Source organism: Python bivittatus, unplaced genomic scaffold (assembly GCF_059951505.1).
Source record: "Python bivittatus isolate LINGU-HERP-01145 unplaced genomic scaffold, Pbiv_v1 ctg000080_np1212, whole genome shotgun sequence".
In the NCBI taxonomy this organism is placed as follows: Eukaryota; Metazoa; Chordata; class Lepidosauria; order Squamata; family Pythonidae; genus Python; species Python bivittatus.
Genome location: NW_028277035.1, coordinates 11,223,205 through 11,240,987, shown reverse-complemented (window position 1 = coordinate 11,240,987; position 17,783 = coordinate 11,223,205). Strand labels below are relative to the sequence as shown.

General features: G+C 37.4%; 1 protein-coding gene across 2 annotated transcripts in view; it reads left to right on the top strand.

Moving 5' to 3' along the window:
• DNAH9 (dynein axonemal heavy chain 9) overlaps positions 1–17,783 on the top strand; it is a 212,906-nt gene that overhangs the window by 142,579 nt on the left and 52,544 nt on the right. For both annotated transcript variants that reach the window (XM_088133503.1, XM_088133502.1), the window contains exons 52-57: positions 1,792–1,980; positions 4,409–4,644; positions 7,356–7,478; positions 8,442–8,646; positions 12,386–12,550; positions 13,808–13,948. In XM_088133503.1, coding sequence (XP_087989629.1) covers positions 1,792–1,980; positions 4,409–4,644; positions 7,356–7,478; positions 8,442–8,646; positions 12,386–12,550; positions 13,808–13,948 — 1,059 coding nt within the window. The remainder of the gene's footprint in view (positions 1–1,791; positions 1,981–4,408; positions 4,645–7,355; positions 7,479–8,441; positions 8,647–12,385; positions 12,551–13,807; positions 13,949–17,783) is intronic.

Genomic DNA, 17,783 nt, shown 5'->3' with positions numbered 1-17,783 from the left:
TCAGATTGGTTTTTTGCGGCAAAGGATGTCATGTCTAATTTAAACTGGGTATATTCATTCACAGTTTTCCCTAATTAAAAGTTGAACATAAGATGTCGTCTAGTTCAATCGTACATTGTAGAATAATTAACACAAGGACCAAGTATGAGATCTTTCCCACTGTGCATTTCGGTACAAATCTTAGGCCAGTCTGCATTTTTGCCAGTAAACAAAGCTAATAATTTCCACGTTTCTGTTTACATTTATCTGTAGAGGAGTGAGAGCTTAGGTTGAGGCTGTTGCAGAAGAAGTCAGTCATAGAGGAGCCGGTTAAAATATGAAATTAGGAAAAAAGCAATAAGAATTAATTAGCATGGAGGCTGAACATGATTAAGATGGAAGCTGTTAAAATGAAATCTTTCCTTTTGTAGTCTGGATGTGGAACACTTTTTTCTGTTTTAGACTTCATATTTTTACATTTCACTCTTTGTCCTGCCTGGCATGATTTATGCCCCTTTCCATTAATTTTGTCAAAATGACAGTGCACTTAGGTAGGGAAAACCAGATGCACTGGACAAGATAGGTGGTACCTGGCTTGGCAGTAGCACTTGTGAGAAGAATGTGGGTCCCCTGGCAGGCCAGAGGTTAAGCATGAGCCAGCAGTGTGCGATAGTTGTAACTCAACAGTGCTTTTCTGCCAAATATAAATATGGGCAATTTTGAACAGTATTCTGTGTATCTTAATTTATTTACGATGAAATGTCTCCATTTAAATAAATGCTTATCTTTCTGGTTCAGAACTGACATTTGCAGCCCCTTGGCTATTTCTCCAAATGTTTATCTGTTTATAAGAAGATTCATGCTTTATAACTTTGGCTAGGAGAAGGAAGACCAACTGTGCATTTTGACATAATCAGGGATATCCATCCTGACAATTATGTATTTGTCGGTGAGGCACAGTCTGCCTCCAGTAGGTCAGTTCACCTCCTAGAGTGAGAAGTTTGGTGGCCCAGCTCTACCTGTTACTCAGCCATCGCTATGGATAAAGACATGCCATCTTTTTTACAATGGGGGTTAGAAGAGGAAAAGCTTCTGAACCTCTTCTTCCTTCTGAGTTTTAAACGTTATACACTGATACCTGTGATTTTTATTTAACTCAAGTGTAAAGCCCAAATAAAAAAACAGCAACTTATTTTCCAAGAGACAAATGTATAAGAGTTAAAATATACTATGTTCCTAAACTGCCTGACTCATCCCCACTTGTAATAGTACGAAATGGACTCCCGAAGGGAGATTCCAGGAGTTGCCAATAGAAATGCAAGCTGCTTCCGTACCTTTCCAGCAAGTGTCTTGGCTAGTTAAGGAGATACCTTCCTTCTTCAATTGCTGCCTTGCTGTTGGTTAGGAATAGAAGATTATTGAAACCAAAATCTATTTTCCCTCTTTTCTTATGCAATATTTGTTTCTCTGCCATTTCCACAATGTGGGGATTCTTGTTGTGGAATTTGTGTGGCCATCTTGTACTCTCTAATATCAGGTAAGCCCTCTGAACTCAAAAGGACTTGCTTGTGAATATCTGTCTGTCTGTCTGTCTGTCTGTCTGTCTGTCTGTCTGTCTGTCTATCTATCTATCTATCTATCTATCTATCTATCTATCTATCTAGAGAGGGAGGGAGAGAGAGAGAGAGAGAGAGAAGGAGAGAGGGTTGTGCTATTTTTATGAGAAAAATGTGTAGATAGAACAACTGTGGCAAGTTGCAGGGAATAGTCAGGCATGGAATCTGGTGAAGTTTAATTTTCCTGTCTTTTTAGGTTGGGGGCTTGGCCTCTGAAAATGTGAGATGGGCTGATTCAGTGAGAGATTTCAAGCTGCAAGAGAATGCATTGTGTGGTGATGTCTTGTTGATTACTGCCTTTGTCTCTTACCTGGGTTATTTCAGCAAGAAATATAGACAAGACCTGATGGATCATGTGTGGAAACCATACTTAAACCAGCTAAAAGTGAGCAGAAGGCAACTATTGCATTTTCACATGCCTCTCTTTTGAAAGTGTCCTAGCTGCTGCTGTTGGCCATGATGGTATTGGGAAATATTTATTTACTTGCCCAAACTTGTTTTGAATTAATAGTTAGGCAGGTTTTCCTTTTTACCTGTGTTGTTTTCTGTGGGAATAAATAGTACTTACTCATCTTCTTTCTCTCTCTTTCTGGCTTCTGTACATACCTATTGTGACTTAATGCCAAAATTAATGTGTTGTAGTTCTGGGGAAGAAATGGTGAACTGAAGAATGGAGCCAATGACCATGGCAGAAGGAAGAGCCAGGGAATAGACTGGCTCTTCATAATTCTTCTCTGAACAAGGAGAGAACTTGAGATCGCCCACAAATGCTCCCAGATAGTTGTTCCTCATGTCAGTATGTCAACATTGGACATACTGAAGGATATTTTTGAGCAATGGACCCAGAAGTTAATTTTAAGAGTGTCTTATAGATAGACTGTTTAAAAGATGATATGCTACACTGGACATACGAAAGAAACTGGCTGATAATAATTAAAAGGGATATACAAATAACAAATCAAGAGAGTGACCTGGATAATTTTTCTATATTGGATTTACAAAAGAGGTTTGTTAAAGCTTTGAAGAATTTTGTGAGAAGGGACAAAGAAAAAATGAAAAGAAATCAAGTTCTAGGACATTATTTGACAGGACTAAAGATCAAGATTGTTAAAAGGAAGGAATGTAAAGTTGGTTTATTTGATCAAGGTTAAAAAAGATATGTTGTTATCTCTGGTAACCCTTAATGGACTTTTGCTGATCAGGACTGGAACGATGAGGCTTTAAGGATTTGTTTATAGATAAGAGATGGGATATGGGAAGAAGAGATCATTTGTTGTATTTTAAGAGAAGGTGATAAATTACAAATTGTTATGATGAAGGGGGAAGACATTTCTTTATATATTTCTTTTTTTTCTTTACTATAGTCTCATTTTTTCTTTCTTTTATATTTTTCTTTCTATTTTTTCTTTTCTGCACCTTCTATTTTTTCTTTTTCTTTTTTCTTTTTTAGTTTGTATTAATTTTTATCTTTGCAATTGTAATTTTTAATAACATTGCTATTAACCAAAAGTAATTTGTTGTTATTGCAGTAAGAAATCACACCTTGATTGAAAAGATCTGAAATGATTCTAGTCCCTAACCTTTTAGCAGAGCTTGGTTGGCTTCAGGGTGGGCTGACATGTAGGACTTACATCTTCCTAGAACTGTGAATATTGCCTTGCAGCATAACAGCAGATGTGTGAATGTGTTAATTAGATTCCTCTGAAGAACAACGTGTAATCATAATCAGATCTTGTTTTACCAAGTTGTCAGATTTGTCTGCTCCAGGCTCCATTCTCTGAGGTTTCTGTGTCATTGGCTGGTTTCTCTGCACAAAAGGGCAAAGAAGAGGGCATTGGTTACCTCCAGCCCATGGACTCTTGATATATCTGAAAAAAGTTAGCATAGCCATACAGTACATATTAACTTTCAATTCGCCTATAATTAAAATTGAAAAATACAGGATGACATGGGAAGAAGAGAATTTTTTTTTAAGTCTAATTACTTCCTTTTAGAAGCATATTCGTCTATAATGTCCAGGGGCAACCTGTCAAGGCCTCCGTGAAGCCATTACCGCTGAATTTCCTCCACTGCTCAAGGCAGAAGCAGCATGTGGACAGAGTCATTCTGTGCTTCTTCCAACCATTGAAAACATACATTCCCTCAGCCCAAAATCTGAACTGATGATGACTCTGATGAAGTGATCTGCAGCTTATGAAAGCTTATGCCTTTTAATAAAATTACTTAGCTGGAAAAGGTGCTACTAAATTCTTGATTTTTTGGCCACCATAAACTAACAGGCTCCCCTCCTACAATGTCAGATCTCAAAGCTGGCTGAAGGCATTGTAAAATATATCATTGGTGCCAAAAGCTGGAAATAAGATCAGAGGTGCAATTAGATCCCCATGTGCAAGGAGTGGCAATGTGAATCTGTTCATGCATGAATTGTATATTTGACCCCGTTGCTGCAGTTATCTATTGAGAGCAAAGAATATTGTCACCTATGCTGTTGGAATGACAATATCAGGGACCTGTGTTACTCCAGCAATTTCAGAGTTCTTACCACTCTCAAAACAAGAAGCATGAGTATTCCTTGAGGGTAGAAGCCATGGCAAGAAAGCCTCTACCATATTCTGCTTCCTTGGAAAATAAGAATAAGAAATGTATCTTTGTTAGATAGAAATCACTAAAGAGTGCTGTCTTGAACCTTTTTACCTTCAGTGTCTTGGATTATAGTTCCATTATAACCATGCCACATGTGCTCTTTTTGTGCACAGCTGGAATGCAGAGTCATTACTTGTTGGCTATAAGTGACAATGCTTTGATTGTTCCAGGTTGCAATCCCTATCACTCCCTCTTTGGACCCTCTGAAGATGCTCACTGATGATGCTGACATAGCAGCTTGGCAAAATGAAGGTCTACCAGCTGACCGCATGTCTGCTGAAAACGCCACCATTCTCACCAACTGTGAGCGCTGGCCACTCATGATTGACCCACAGCTGCAGGGCATCAAGTGGATAAAAGCCAAGCACGGAGAAGACCTCAGAGTGACTCGGATTGGCCAGAAGGGGTGAGCAGGCATGACCTAACAAAACTGCAAGAAAATAATGGATGTATTCAATAGTAGCATCATATCTGGGTGTCACATTTGATGTACAGGTAGTCCCCGGGTTAAGAATGACTGGTTTACAGATAACTCACAGATAAGAATGGAGCCTATTCTAGCAAAACTTGAGTTAAATACACAATGATTCAGGTTAAATACATAATGATTCAAGTTAATAATACAGTATTATACAATAATATTGTTCCGGCTTACATACAAATTTAACTTAAGGACAGACCTTGGGAACAGAACTCGTCCTTAAATTGGGGACTACCTGTATATCTTTCAGATTGTGGGAGCCAATCATATTTTAAGAAAAAGCTCTCCAATTTGACACTATATCAAACTTTTGCGCATTAACCTGCTTTGTTTATTATCAAGATTATGGAAATTTCTGATTAAATGGGGAAGAGCTGTGTAGAACTCATCATGGTTGCTATAAAAACCTGAAATTGAATGGAGAATGAGAAGAAGGCACCATCTTGGTATAAGTGCAGTCTTTAGTGCCAGTGATTTAATTTCTGTTCTATTCCTTTTGTAATTCAAATAAAGGAATAGAGGGACCCAGGCCTCTGTGGGACAAGGATCTTCCAGACTGTGCTTTTGTGAGTTCTCAAAAGGAAGTTCATTAGTGTGGGGGTGGAAGTAATGCTTTGGTCCCTGCTTAGAAGGTTGCCTAAGGCAGTGTTTCTCAACCTTAGCAACGCTGGCTGGGGAATTCTGGGAATTGAAGTCCACATATCTTAAAGTTGCCAAGGTTGAGAAACACTGGTCTAAGGAATTACCTTTGAGAAGATTTAAAAAGCTCCTAGGGCTGGCTGTTTTTATCTTCTGTCCTTGTTATCTCTTAATGAAGAGGCCTATCTTAGTAGCATTGACACAGATTTTAAAAATGCTGAAATCCAGACATTTTCACAGCTCTTGTTTTTTCTTTAACCAGTGCTAGTAATTTTGCTTACAAGTTTTGTTGCTGTGAGCTTAGCTGGCTGTTTTGAATAATAGATTCCATGTCACACCTAACTTTGGATAGATCTGTACCAGCTTGGAAAAGTTTTTTCCCCTGTATCTCATGATTTTTGGATATCCCCATTTTTCAGACAGTGCATGCTGTTATACCTTATAAGCGAAACTCAAGAATATGCTGTTCTTGCAACAGCTATTCTTGCAATGGCTAAGCTAGGCAAGGTTATGACAGGATAGATTTTATGAATGTAACCATTGATTGAAGTAATTAAAGTAGCCAAATTCAACCCAAAAAACAAGAAAAGAGTTAAAATATTTACTACAATTCGTATGTCTCTCTAATATGAAGAAGGCTTTAAGCAGCTTCCACAAAAGGATACAAACTTTGGAGCAAAATAATAAAACAAATATATGACTACAACATTATGTAAAACCATAAACAACAAAACAATTTCAATATAGCAGTGCAGCAATTTTTTTTATTTTTTATTTATTTATTTATTCTTAAATTTGTACATGACTCAACTCCCAGTGACTCTGGGCAGTTAACAAAGTAAAAATAGAGGGGAAAAAAACAATACTACAATAAAGACAAAGGAACAAAAGATGGCATAACCAGGCAACAATGAGAGACTTACCCACACTATCCAGAAGCCTTCTTAGGCATAAGGAATAAAGCTGGAGGAATGGGAACCAGTGGTTACCAGTTGAGAGGGAATTGTTAAGTCAACATAGATCAAATTCCAAGGCCATCAAGAGGATGTTGACTTGGAAAGGCAGGAGAACCCCCCCCCCCCCCAATAGAATTTAAACCCTGGAGCATAGACCTATACATAAGCTTTGATTTTTCTGTTCTGTAGGAAGCCAATCTTCTGAGTGTATATGGCCTCTTCCTAATCAGTAACAAAGAGACAAATTTAGTCAGTCATGTCTGGGAGCCTTCTGTTTTCTGAATAAGGGGTTAAGATCAGGAGGGCTGAGATTTGCAGCCAAGCCTGGTATAAAGTCTGACTTTTAGTGGTTCATAATGATTCAAAGTCATAGTTGAAGAGGCATACCAAAATTGTCTCTCCTGGTTGGAATAGTTATTTATCTACATTTATTGGTGGACTTTGTTCTACATAACATTAGTATTCTTTCTTCAACCTCCTTGCTTAATTTAAAGAGTTATGCTCCTATTATTTATATCTATATACCTGGGCCATCAGGGTTCAGGGAAACACGATTTGCCATTTGCAGGGAGAGGGAGGGAATACATTAGTAGGGTAAAGCTGTCTTATGCAACCTGGCATCTTCCAGAAGTGCTGAAACTACTGTCCCCAGAATCCCTAGCTGTCATGGAGTCCAAGAACGTCTGGGACTCATGTTATGGAAGCCTGGATTAATATGTTCTTAGATAATAATGCATGCAAGAAGTTGAAGCATCTCTCTATTTATAAATAAAACCCTTTGGCTCCAGTTACTTTCTGGGTCCCATTAATTTTGCTAAACCTGGTGTTTTTAAAAACTGAAACACTGTGCTACTTACTGGTCTACTTTGTTTAAATAAGAATATAACAATAAATACCTAGAACAGGTCATTATTCTTTCTCTTTCATACTCAGTAGCTCCTCTCAGCCCACTGCTTTTGTAATGACTTCATCCTCAGCTTTACTCTGGGAGTTTCCCAGGGTCTTCCTTAATATATATCATCCTGATGCTCTGTTTCCTAGGTATCTGGACGTGGTGGAACAAGCCCTTGCTGCTGGTGAAGTTGTTTTAATTGAGAATTTGGAAGAATCTGTAGATCCAGTCCTAGGTCCATTGCTGGGTCGAGAGACAATTAAAAAAGGAAGGTGAGATGATAGTGAATGAGAGAGTTCTTCTTCTGTGGTCATCATCCTCTGAAATGACATCTGCTATCCTCCCCCAAGGCATATGATTTCAGAGTTTAAACACTTTTCTGAAGCCCTCAAAATCAATGTTGTAAAACTTCTGTACATTTCACAACCAAGCTAATAGATAAATTTAATATTTATCTATTTGATTCACATCCTACCTTTCATTCAAGAACTCAACCTAGTGTGCATAATGCTCTTTCCTCCTGATTTTTCCCACAGTAACATGAGACAGTTTGGGCTAAGAGACAGTGGTTGGCCGAAACTCACCCAGTGAGCTCCTGTAGTCCAACACCTTAACACCTTAACCATTACACCACACTGGTGTATTTGATTTAACTTAATTGGCATAGTTTATAGGAGCTGCTACATAGTACATTTTATTCATTTACCTAAAGGTCAAGGAAGGTATTGTAATGGTAAATGTATCCTCTAGATATGTTGGACTTCAAAAGCCAGCATGGTCTTTGGTGATTATGTATCAGGCCCAGCCCAAGAACTATGGTGTAACAGTCCAGTTGAGTTAAGTTCCTTTATTTGCTTAAACCATATAGACAGAATCTTGCCAGATTAAATCTATACTACTGCAACTAGTGGATATACCCTGGGAGATTCTAGGGAGTGGCTATCCTGAACCTCTTTTGCTTCCCACACTCCCCCTGCGGACTGTGTTGTTTTTTGTCTCCATTCCCTTTCTGGAATGCACCCCCTCCTTCCTGATAGCCTTGCTCTCTGTGGCTATCGCCCACATTATGGGAGTCTGTACTACATCTGGAGGACATTTTATCAAGGAAAGCTGATTTAGAATGATCCATTCTCACTGCACCATAAAATTATATATACCTCTGGAATTTAATTAATTGTCTCATAATGGCATATGGATACTGCAAGCATGAGTAATTTTGCTTGATCTTCTTTTAGGTTCATTAAAATTGGAGATAAAGAATGTGAGTACAACCCCAGTTTCCGACTAATTCTTCATACAAAACTTGCAAATCCCCATTACCAACCAGAAATGCAAGCACAGTGCACCCTCATCAATTTTACTGTGACTAGGGATGGTCTAGAAGATCAGCTGCTGGCAGCAGTTGTAAGCATGGAGAGGCCTGATCTTGAAGAATTAAAGGTAAATAACAGAATCCAAGATGGACTGAATTAATTTCCTTTTGATCTTTCCAGCACAATCCTCTTCTCTGTGTCTGTATCAGAGATAGGTAAAGTTAAAGAAAATATTCCTAAAGTAGTATTTCTGTAGACTTGGCCCTGCCCACCAGTCATGAAGTTAGTAGAGTTTAGAATAGACATGTTAGATATATTTTGTGTCTAGTTAACAGTATAAAAAGATTCATGAATATCTTGCACCCCCTGGATGGCACTTTCAATTCTGGCAATTAACATTCAATAGACTATTAGCTCAGCTTTTTCCAAAGCTAGAAGCTCCTTCTAGTTGTATTGGGACTATAACTTTCAAAATTCCTACCACTGGAACTCATTTGGCAAAACAGATAAAATTTGTGATGGCGGCAGCATGGCTCCTTCAATTAGTTCAGTTGGTGGCAGCTTTACTAATTCTAATCTGCTTTTTGGAGTGTTTCCATGACACAAAGTAGATACGCAAAATTACTTAGTTCAGGCATTTTATGACTTTTCTTGCCACTGATTCATTCTGTTTTTTCCTTGACTAAATAAATTTACATATGTTGAGTCAATGAACAGCTCAGCAAATGCCATTGCCTAGGTTGTAATAATGCTGAGAGATGCAGTAGAACATGCAAGGGAAACATAAAATGTCCTAAAGTGGTTACTTAAATTAATTCTCAAGCTGTGTATGAAACATTACAAACTAGAGCCATCCTCTGAATAGTTAGCAGATTGAGATGTGTTTACCAAGAAATATTGGTTCCACTGAAAATAGTCATCCGTCTTTCTTGTAGCCGAACAATATGTTGCTATTGACACATAAGGAGCCCTTGCAATACATTTGTATGTGGCACTTTATTATATAATTGCTAAGCAAGAGACTAGAGCAACCTGTTCCCACAGACAACAGCCACTAGAGAAGAACTCAAGATGGCATAAAGATTTTCCATTCATTGTAGAAAATCATCTATCTATCTATCTATCGTCCGTCCATCCATCCATCCATCCATCCATCCATCCATCCATCCATCTATCTACAGTATCTACAGTCACTACCCAGCTTCTCAGGGAATATTGTGGCAACCAAAAAGTGACTAATTATAAGGGGCATTCTGTGTCCCATTGATTTTAGTTGTTGTGAGCGGTATATTCTAGTAAGTGTGGAACATTCACTGATTAATAAATTGGTAAAAAATCTGAATGTATTAAAAGGTTGGTCTACCAGGTTCTTAGAAAGCAATGTAGTAACGAGAGAATCTACTATAAGCCTTCTTGAATAATGGGAAAATATGTGGCATGTAACCAGAGAGTTAAAGGCATCTTGGAAATTAAGAAATATATAAATTGTATTTAATTTTTAAACAGTAGTTTGCAAATTAAAATAACACTGTAACACCAGGAAAAACCAAAATCTTCAGTAACTATTATATAATGTGCATATTTTAAAAATTAGAAACTTTGGCAAAGTCAGTCTTAAAATCCAGTGTTGGGAGTATATTCTGAGAGTAACTTGGTGAGTGAGCAACCATATAAATGGATCAAAGAAAGAAATTTGTGTAAAGAAAAAAAGAAATTTTGTAATTAATGCTTACAATGTTTGGAGTTCATATTAAACTGTAGGACCTATGGACAACTCTCTCTCCAAATGCAGGGCAATAGAGAAATCAGGAGGAATTAATATACCTTTGTGAAATGAAAAAGGATGTCAAATACTCCTTGAGAGAGAAAAGAAAAAAAGATAATGTGTTCTTGGCAGCTTCAAAAACAAATTATTGTAAAATATGGTTTAGTGACGTACAGCCCATTTCATTATGTAATGTAATTTTATCTTCAGATGTCAGATACATACATATATAAATGGTTGATCAACCTGCATAATGCAAGAGATACATTCTGTCATACCACTATGCAAAGCTCAAATATATGCTAGATACGCAGAAAGAAGTCCATGTTTTGGGAGATAGGGAGGGCTTTAAAAGTTTAATTAGGCTTCCTAATAAATAGCACAGATAACTAAATTTTCCTGCTAGATGGGTTGCCAACCATTTATTATCTGTCTAAAGTCTGAAGGTGCAGGGTAGAGAGTTCACAACAATAAACAGGAATTTGGAAACAAATGGGTCATTAACGGGAATGGAAAAATCTTCCTGTACTGTTGGAAAAGTCTGAAAAATTTTGTGTGGAGGATTTAGGCCTCTTAATGTTATTAACACAACAGATATAGTATTTGCAGGGAGGCTGTTGTTCTTGTTGCTGCCAACTTTAATTCAGAGAATTGGTATGGAGAGAGTTGGAAAAGATTGAGTTTACCATATGGCCCTTTTATACTGTTAAAACTGCAGAAAATAGCATTCGGGTTATTAAACTTCTTACCCCATATTTCTTAACCCAACCTGACTATACCAAGAAAAACAAAGTGGGCTAAGTAGATGTGAGAAAGCATTAAATCTATTAAAGAAGCAATGCTATTCAGTTAAATTAATTCCCAGATTTTACCGTCCTTACCTTTTAAAGTAAGAAAAATAATAGCTTTATGGTTTTGCTTTGTCTTTTTTTCAAACAGATCTATGGTTAGCCTGTGGCCTAAGGAAAGGTTATTAATTACTTCGTCACAGTAGCTTTTCTAAGAACAGCTGGAGTACACTCTTTTTAATCGAACAACATTTTCAAAGAACTAAAGAAGGAGACTTGTGTGTATTAAACAAATCCCAGCCTTTGGCAGCCTTTTTCCATGCTTCCCACATCCAAGACTTCTCTCTTCCGATCTGTAATGTCAGGATAGCAACCCTGACCAATAAATTAGAGTTTTGGTAAGAATGGCTGAACTTGCACTTCAGGTGGAGAACAGCTCAGAGCACCAGGAGGAAGAGGGAAATTCAGCACAGATTTTCATGTACCCAAGCAGAGACTAGACAGCTGTGGCCTCCACTGAATCTTTACTCCTAATCTCTTCTGGAGCTGTTGCTGAAGAGGCAGTGCAGTGAGAGGGGCACCTCCCATCCCAAAAAGTCCTCTGGAGGGAAGGGAGGAGTAGACCCACCCAGTCATCATTTGAATGAAATGCCATGGTGGAAACAAAGAGGATTTTAGATTCAGTGATTGTTGGTCCCTTCTCAAAGCAGAGTGATCATTATGAGCAAACTACTATTGATTATCTCAATCATACTGTCTTGCACTAGAAATACCTGGGAATTAAGAGAGGTCCTTAGTCTTTCAGTTTGTTTCACCCAGTGCTGCTCAGCCTTTGGCATTTATTCTAGACCTAGAAAATCCCTGATTCTGAGAAATTTGGGCATCACATTCTAGTTTTAGCTACGGTATACATTTCATCACTTTCAGCTGAACATGTTACATCTGTTTGTGGGTTTCTGCAACTCTTTACTCCTAATATCTTCTTCTGGGGTTCTTGCCAGATCTAGGCATCAAACTGGATTGGACTGTCTCTGGAGCAACCAGCCTAGTGTAGATTTCTGGAAGTCTGGGCTGGGCCCTTGAATGGAAGTGAATGGTCCCTGCACATCCTTAATGTGGACTGTAATATATGCTGCATAAATGCTAACATTGTTTTCCAGTACAGCATCGATTTACATTTAGATGGGGTTGCTGTGTTGCATTTCACTTTCCCAAAGAGGGAGTTTCCAGCAGATGATCTTTTAACAAAATCTTTGCTGTGAAAATGATGACAGGGTCGATATACTGTATGCCTGTATCTCAACCTTTTACAGTCTGATCTCACAAAGCAGCAGAATGGTTACAAAATTACCTTGAAAACTTTGGAGGACAATTTGCTGTCCCGCCTCTCCTCTGCCTCAGGGAACTTTTTAGCGGATAATGCCTTGGTGGAGAATCTGGAAGTCACCAAACAAACAGCAGCAGAAATTGAAGACAAGGTAAAAATGCAAAACTGAATTTTGTGTGTGGCTGGGAACAAAAATCTATGTTAAAAGACACTGAATGAATATGAATTGTTTAAATACTGGTATGGTACTTACAGTATTAGTAAACCAGTTACTATTGACAAGTATAATATATAAGATAGATTTTTTTCTTTTTCTCTTATTTTTAATTTGTTCATTTTTTCCCTAATTTTTTCCTTGTTTTTTAGTTTCTATTTTTTCCCTTTAAGTTTAAATATTGTTTTGTTAATTGTGTGTGTGTGTGTTTAATGTATTTAGGTGTTTTGTCAATTTTTTTTTTGTAATGTGTAAATAAAATTAAAAAATTAAAAAAATGAATTGTTTAAATGCATCCTGTTTGTTCTGCAGCTTGGAGACTAGAAATCATGATAAAGCCACATTCTGGCAAGATTTAGTAAGCATATTTTTTTAAGTTCAGATGTATTAAATAAGCAATTTAAGGCAAATTGTAGCATTGGATGCAAAGACCATAAAACTGTAGCACTCTCACGAGATGTTTTAAAACATTTAAGTTTAATACCAAAGTGTTTTACTTAACTTGAGTTAATTCACATGCATTACATTTACTGAATTAAACTAGGAATTGAGCAGAGGCTATGGAATATGGCAGAATCCACTGAAGTTTCCATGGTCCATATGAAATTGGATGGAATTCAGTATCTTAGCAAAGATGCTGCTCCCTGGGTGAAAACACTCATCTGACATAGATTATTTGCTTTGCAAATACTGGCAACGTCTTTCACCTGTACCACACTGAGTAGCCATGGGAACGAGTACCGCCAGGTTTGCACTTCAGCACAAATGAGAGATGTTTCTGAACTATTTGTGCTTGTGGTTCTTTGAGGTTTGTGAAGCTGGAGCTCAATGCATCCTCTTCTGTGAATTATTGCCAACTTGTTATAAAGTTATGTAACACCTCCATTTTAAGATATGTGAAAATTTAATATGGGCATAGTAATGACCTTGGAAAGAGAAGGAGAACCTGATGGAAGTCAGTTTCTTGATAACTAATTTATGGGTGAGGTAATGGTTAAATGTATGCATGCTACATCTGGCAATGCTGGGATTTGACACATTAAAAGCAGGCAGGAGAGGAGGTCTGCTCCACATGCTACATATACATATAATTTATCTAAAACCATTCTCTTCTCATGCAGGCCAAGAAAATCTGAACCTACAGTAGATGCGGCTATCTTGCCTCTTCATGGTTTTATTTTTACTTCCTTTCAGGTCCAGGAGTCCAAGATGACAGAAATCAAAATTAATGAGGCAAGGGAACATTACCGTCCTGCAGCAGCTCGTGCTTCCCTGCTGTATTTCATCATGAATGACCTCAATACCATCAACCCCATGTACCAGTTTTCCCTCAAGGTATAGCAGTTTCATTTATAGTAAAAGTTGGGCTTTCCCCTTCTCTCTTCCTCTCAACACATTCCAAATCTTCCCCAAATTTGAGGGACACATAAGGAGGCTGAGACAAGAAGGGATATGACCCACTTGTATCACATATAAGGGGCCTGGCAATCTTGCCAGTACGTTAAACATTATTGTGTAATCTCAGGTGAAAATCCAGGTGCCCCTCACAAGTTTTCAGCAAGATCTTAAGAGATCTTACAAAAGTTTGGTAATTCAAGACTATAAAAATCTCACAAAATCTTGAAAGATTTCAGCACTCATTGTGAAATCTTGTTTTTTTCACAAAATTTCAACATCTTCTTTTATTATTTTATGTTTATGCTTCACAGACATGACTCATAGTAATTCATGTCAGCCAGGGGCCTGTTCACTTTCCCCACCCCTCCCCGCTAATCAGCCTGATTAACTAGCCAATGGAAAATATATCAATAGACTAATATTGCAGTATCAGTCTTATTTTATTTAATGCCTTTAACTTTAGATAGTTATTTAAGGATATTTGGAGCTATGAATTATGTCATCCTAAATGGGTTCTTTTTGTGCATTATGAAAATGGTATGTCAAAAAGATTCTTGGCATTTGTTTGCGCCATTCCTTGTGTTTTTATGGTCTTCAGGATGTGGCAGATTAAATAGTTTTAAACTTTTTGTAGAAATCTGCTGAATTTCACTTTATAGAAAACAAGTGAAACATTGGTTACAAATGTTATTGCATTAAGTTTCCACCAGAGATTTAAATAGCTCTTTACAATTTGCAATAGCTCAAGTTACAGAAAGCTCTAAGAACCTTTAGTGAACAACTTGTCCTGTGAGTAATTTAACAATATTGCATGTCTAAACACAATTTTGCTAGAAACTATTTTTAATTTTTTGCTGAGACTCTCATTCCTAAGAAACAACATTTCTTCAAGGGTTAATAGTGTTCACTGGCAGGCATTTAACTTAAAAACAAGATAAAACAATTTAGAATTCAGTCTAAATTCCTTTCTCTCCATAATTGCTCTATTGTATATTGCATTCGATGGCAACTGATGGCTTTTGTGTATCTTCTTTTATTTTGCTCGGGTTTTTTTTCAACTTTTGCTTTTCTGGTTTCGAATATTTCAGCTACAGCAGGAAGTATGTATGGGTCCTTTACATGAAAACAGCTGCTTCTTTCAGCCTGGAATAGCACATGCCCATTTGTTTATTTACAATAAATACAGAAATGTTTCTTATTGAACTTTGTTTTCTCTTGAGGGAATATAATGCAAGGTGCATAGTCTGTCCACTTTAGATCATTTTGGGGAAAGTTAATTCTTTGTTCGAGGAAAGTGGATATTTGGGGGGGGGGCGAAGGGCGGCTTTTCCTAATTTCTCCATCCTTCAATAGGCAGAAACAATATCTGAATGAAATTTGCTGTCCCTGTTGCCAATCCATATCTTGCGGCTGTTGCTTCTGGTCCAAATCACTGCCAATTGGGTATTATCCTGATTTTTGCGTGTGCCATTTGTGATAGACTGTTCCTCTGGCTTTATTGCTCTGCATCTTCACTAGCTGGTAGGAGAAACATCCTCTGATCACAACACTTCAGCAGAAATGAAGTGGGTGGGGCCCAATAGACCTGCACTGTTTCGCTGAGCTTCTCAAGACTCTTCTTGGTGTGCACCTTCTCCTACTCCAAATACTACAAGCAGATTAAAGTGTGAATCAAAATACAAAGGAAACGTAAAGGAAGCTGAGTCCCTAGCTGTAGCCCTTGGGAAAGAGAGCTTTTTTCAGAAGCTTTTGTAGAAATAAAGTTTCTTTCTCCTTCCTGTCATTTCACTGTTATGCTATTTGAGCCTTGCACACAATCAAAAAAGTAATAGAATTCATGTGAACCACAGCAGTCTAACACCCGTATAATAATCTGGTCATCCTCCCATGCAGCAGGAGGTACTCCAACCTGTTCACATTTAAATAGTTAATATGAAGTCTCCATCAAGATAGGCTCCAGTTATTGTGCCTGAAGCACTCAGCACTTTTCTGATTATTTTCAGGACTGTTTTCTATGTAGTGGGTCATGAAGTCTACCTGATTTTAATATCTTGAAGTTATTGTGGGATGGCCTGAATTAATGGGAAAAACTACCTTAAAGCCAGTACAGCTAATGATGATTTTGTATAGTATCACTCATGGGTTAGAGATGAGATGAGAGCAACATTGGGGGGTCAAGCTGAGGTTCCTAGGGCATAGCCATTGTGCTGTGGCTACACACAAGTGAGAACAAAGCCTGTGCCAAAGCCTAATGCCAGACATTCTGTCTATTACATCTGTCCTTACATCTGACTTAGGCCAATAAAAAAATCCAGACATTTAAACCAAGGCATCTCTTAAGAATATGTAATGTACATACATACATATCCATCCTGCTATTTCTTTTTGGGACAAGCAACGTTTTGTAGAAGAAGTGTAAGAAATGCTAAGTCAAGAAGATTTCCGGGGGAGATATGGTGAACTGAAGATGGCTCTTCAAAAGTGGAGCCAATGACTGTGGCAAAGACCAAGGAACTGGTGAATAGGTGGGTTCCTTGGAACCTCTCTGGATAGGGAGAGGATGGGAAAACACCCACATGTGCTCTGGGCGGCTGCTGCTCCCAAGGAGACCACAGGACAGCAGTTTTCCATGGGTTTGAGCACTGAGACACAATGGGATCAGCCATCTTGCTCACAACTGCAGTGGAGCCTTTTAAAGAACACTAAGTTTGCAAACCTCACTTCCTAATCACTTTTGGAAACTGCCTGTTATTTATCTTAAAGCTATTAGCAACCTTCGGAATGACAAGTTTGAAAAATCTTAATTGGGTGAGTTTATCTTCATCTCTGAACAAGAGAAAAATTAATTACAAGCTTAAGAACTTAAAGAATTTGAAATAAACAGCAAAAGACTAAATAAGATTTTGATCTAAGAAAGTTATAAACAGATTAAGGGTCCAGATAAATTTGTAATATTGACTTTTACTATAAGATTTTGGAATTAACTGTAAAAAATAAACAACTTCTCATGGGAAGTGGACTTATTCTGGCTATCCTGGTCATAACAAAAAATAAGTGATATTTTAGAAACTGGACACTAGAGGGGACTAAAGATTTTAAGCAGAAGAAAAAAAATACAAGCCTGATTTCAGTTAATACTGGGACTGACAAAGTGATATAAGACATTATAACACTGGAAATATTAAAGGATATCTTTGAAAAATGGAACCAGAAGTTAATAACTACAATATCAACACTGTCAGTAATGACGTTTGCTTCAATGGATAGTCTATGTTTAAAATATGTTAATGATGGAATGAGAGATGTGGAACAAATTTTATCTGACAAGATAAAGTACAGAATGTTTAACTGCAAATGACAGGCCAAGGGAATGATTTGAAAAGGGATGCTTTACTGGATATACAAAAGAAACTGGCTGAAGTTTTAAAAATTAAAAGGGAAATACAAATGATAAACGAAGAGAATGACCTCAAAAATGTTTCCTTATTGGACCTACAAAAGAGGCTTGTTAAAACCTTGAAGAAATCTGTGTGATGGGATAAAGAAGAATTGAAGAGAAATCAAATTCTACAATATTTGAAATTAAAGATTAAGACTGTTAGAAGTAAAAGGAAGGTATATAAAATTGGTTTATTTGATCAAAATTAAAATAAGACATTTTTTGCAATGTTCTGACAACCCTTTATGGACTTTTTGCTGACACCAGGATGGAAAAGTTGATGTTTTATGGATTTGCTTATAGATAAGGGATGGGATATGGGATGAAGAGATA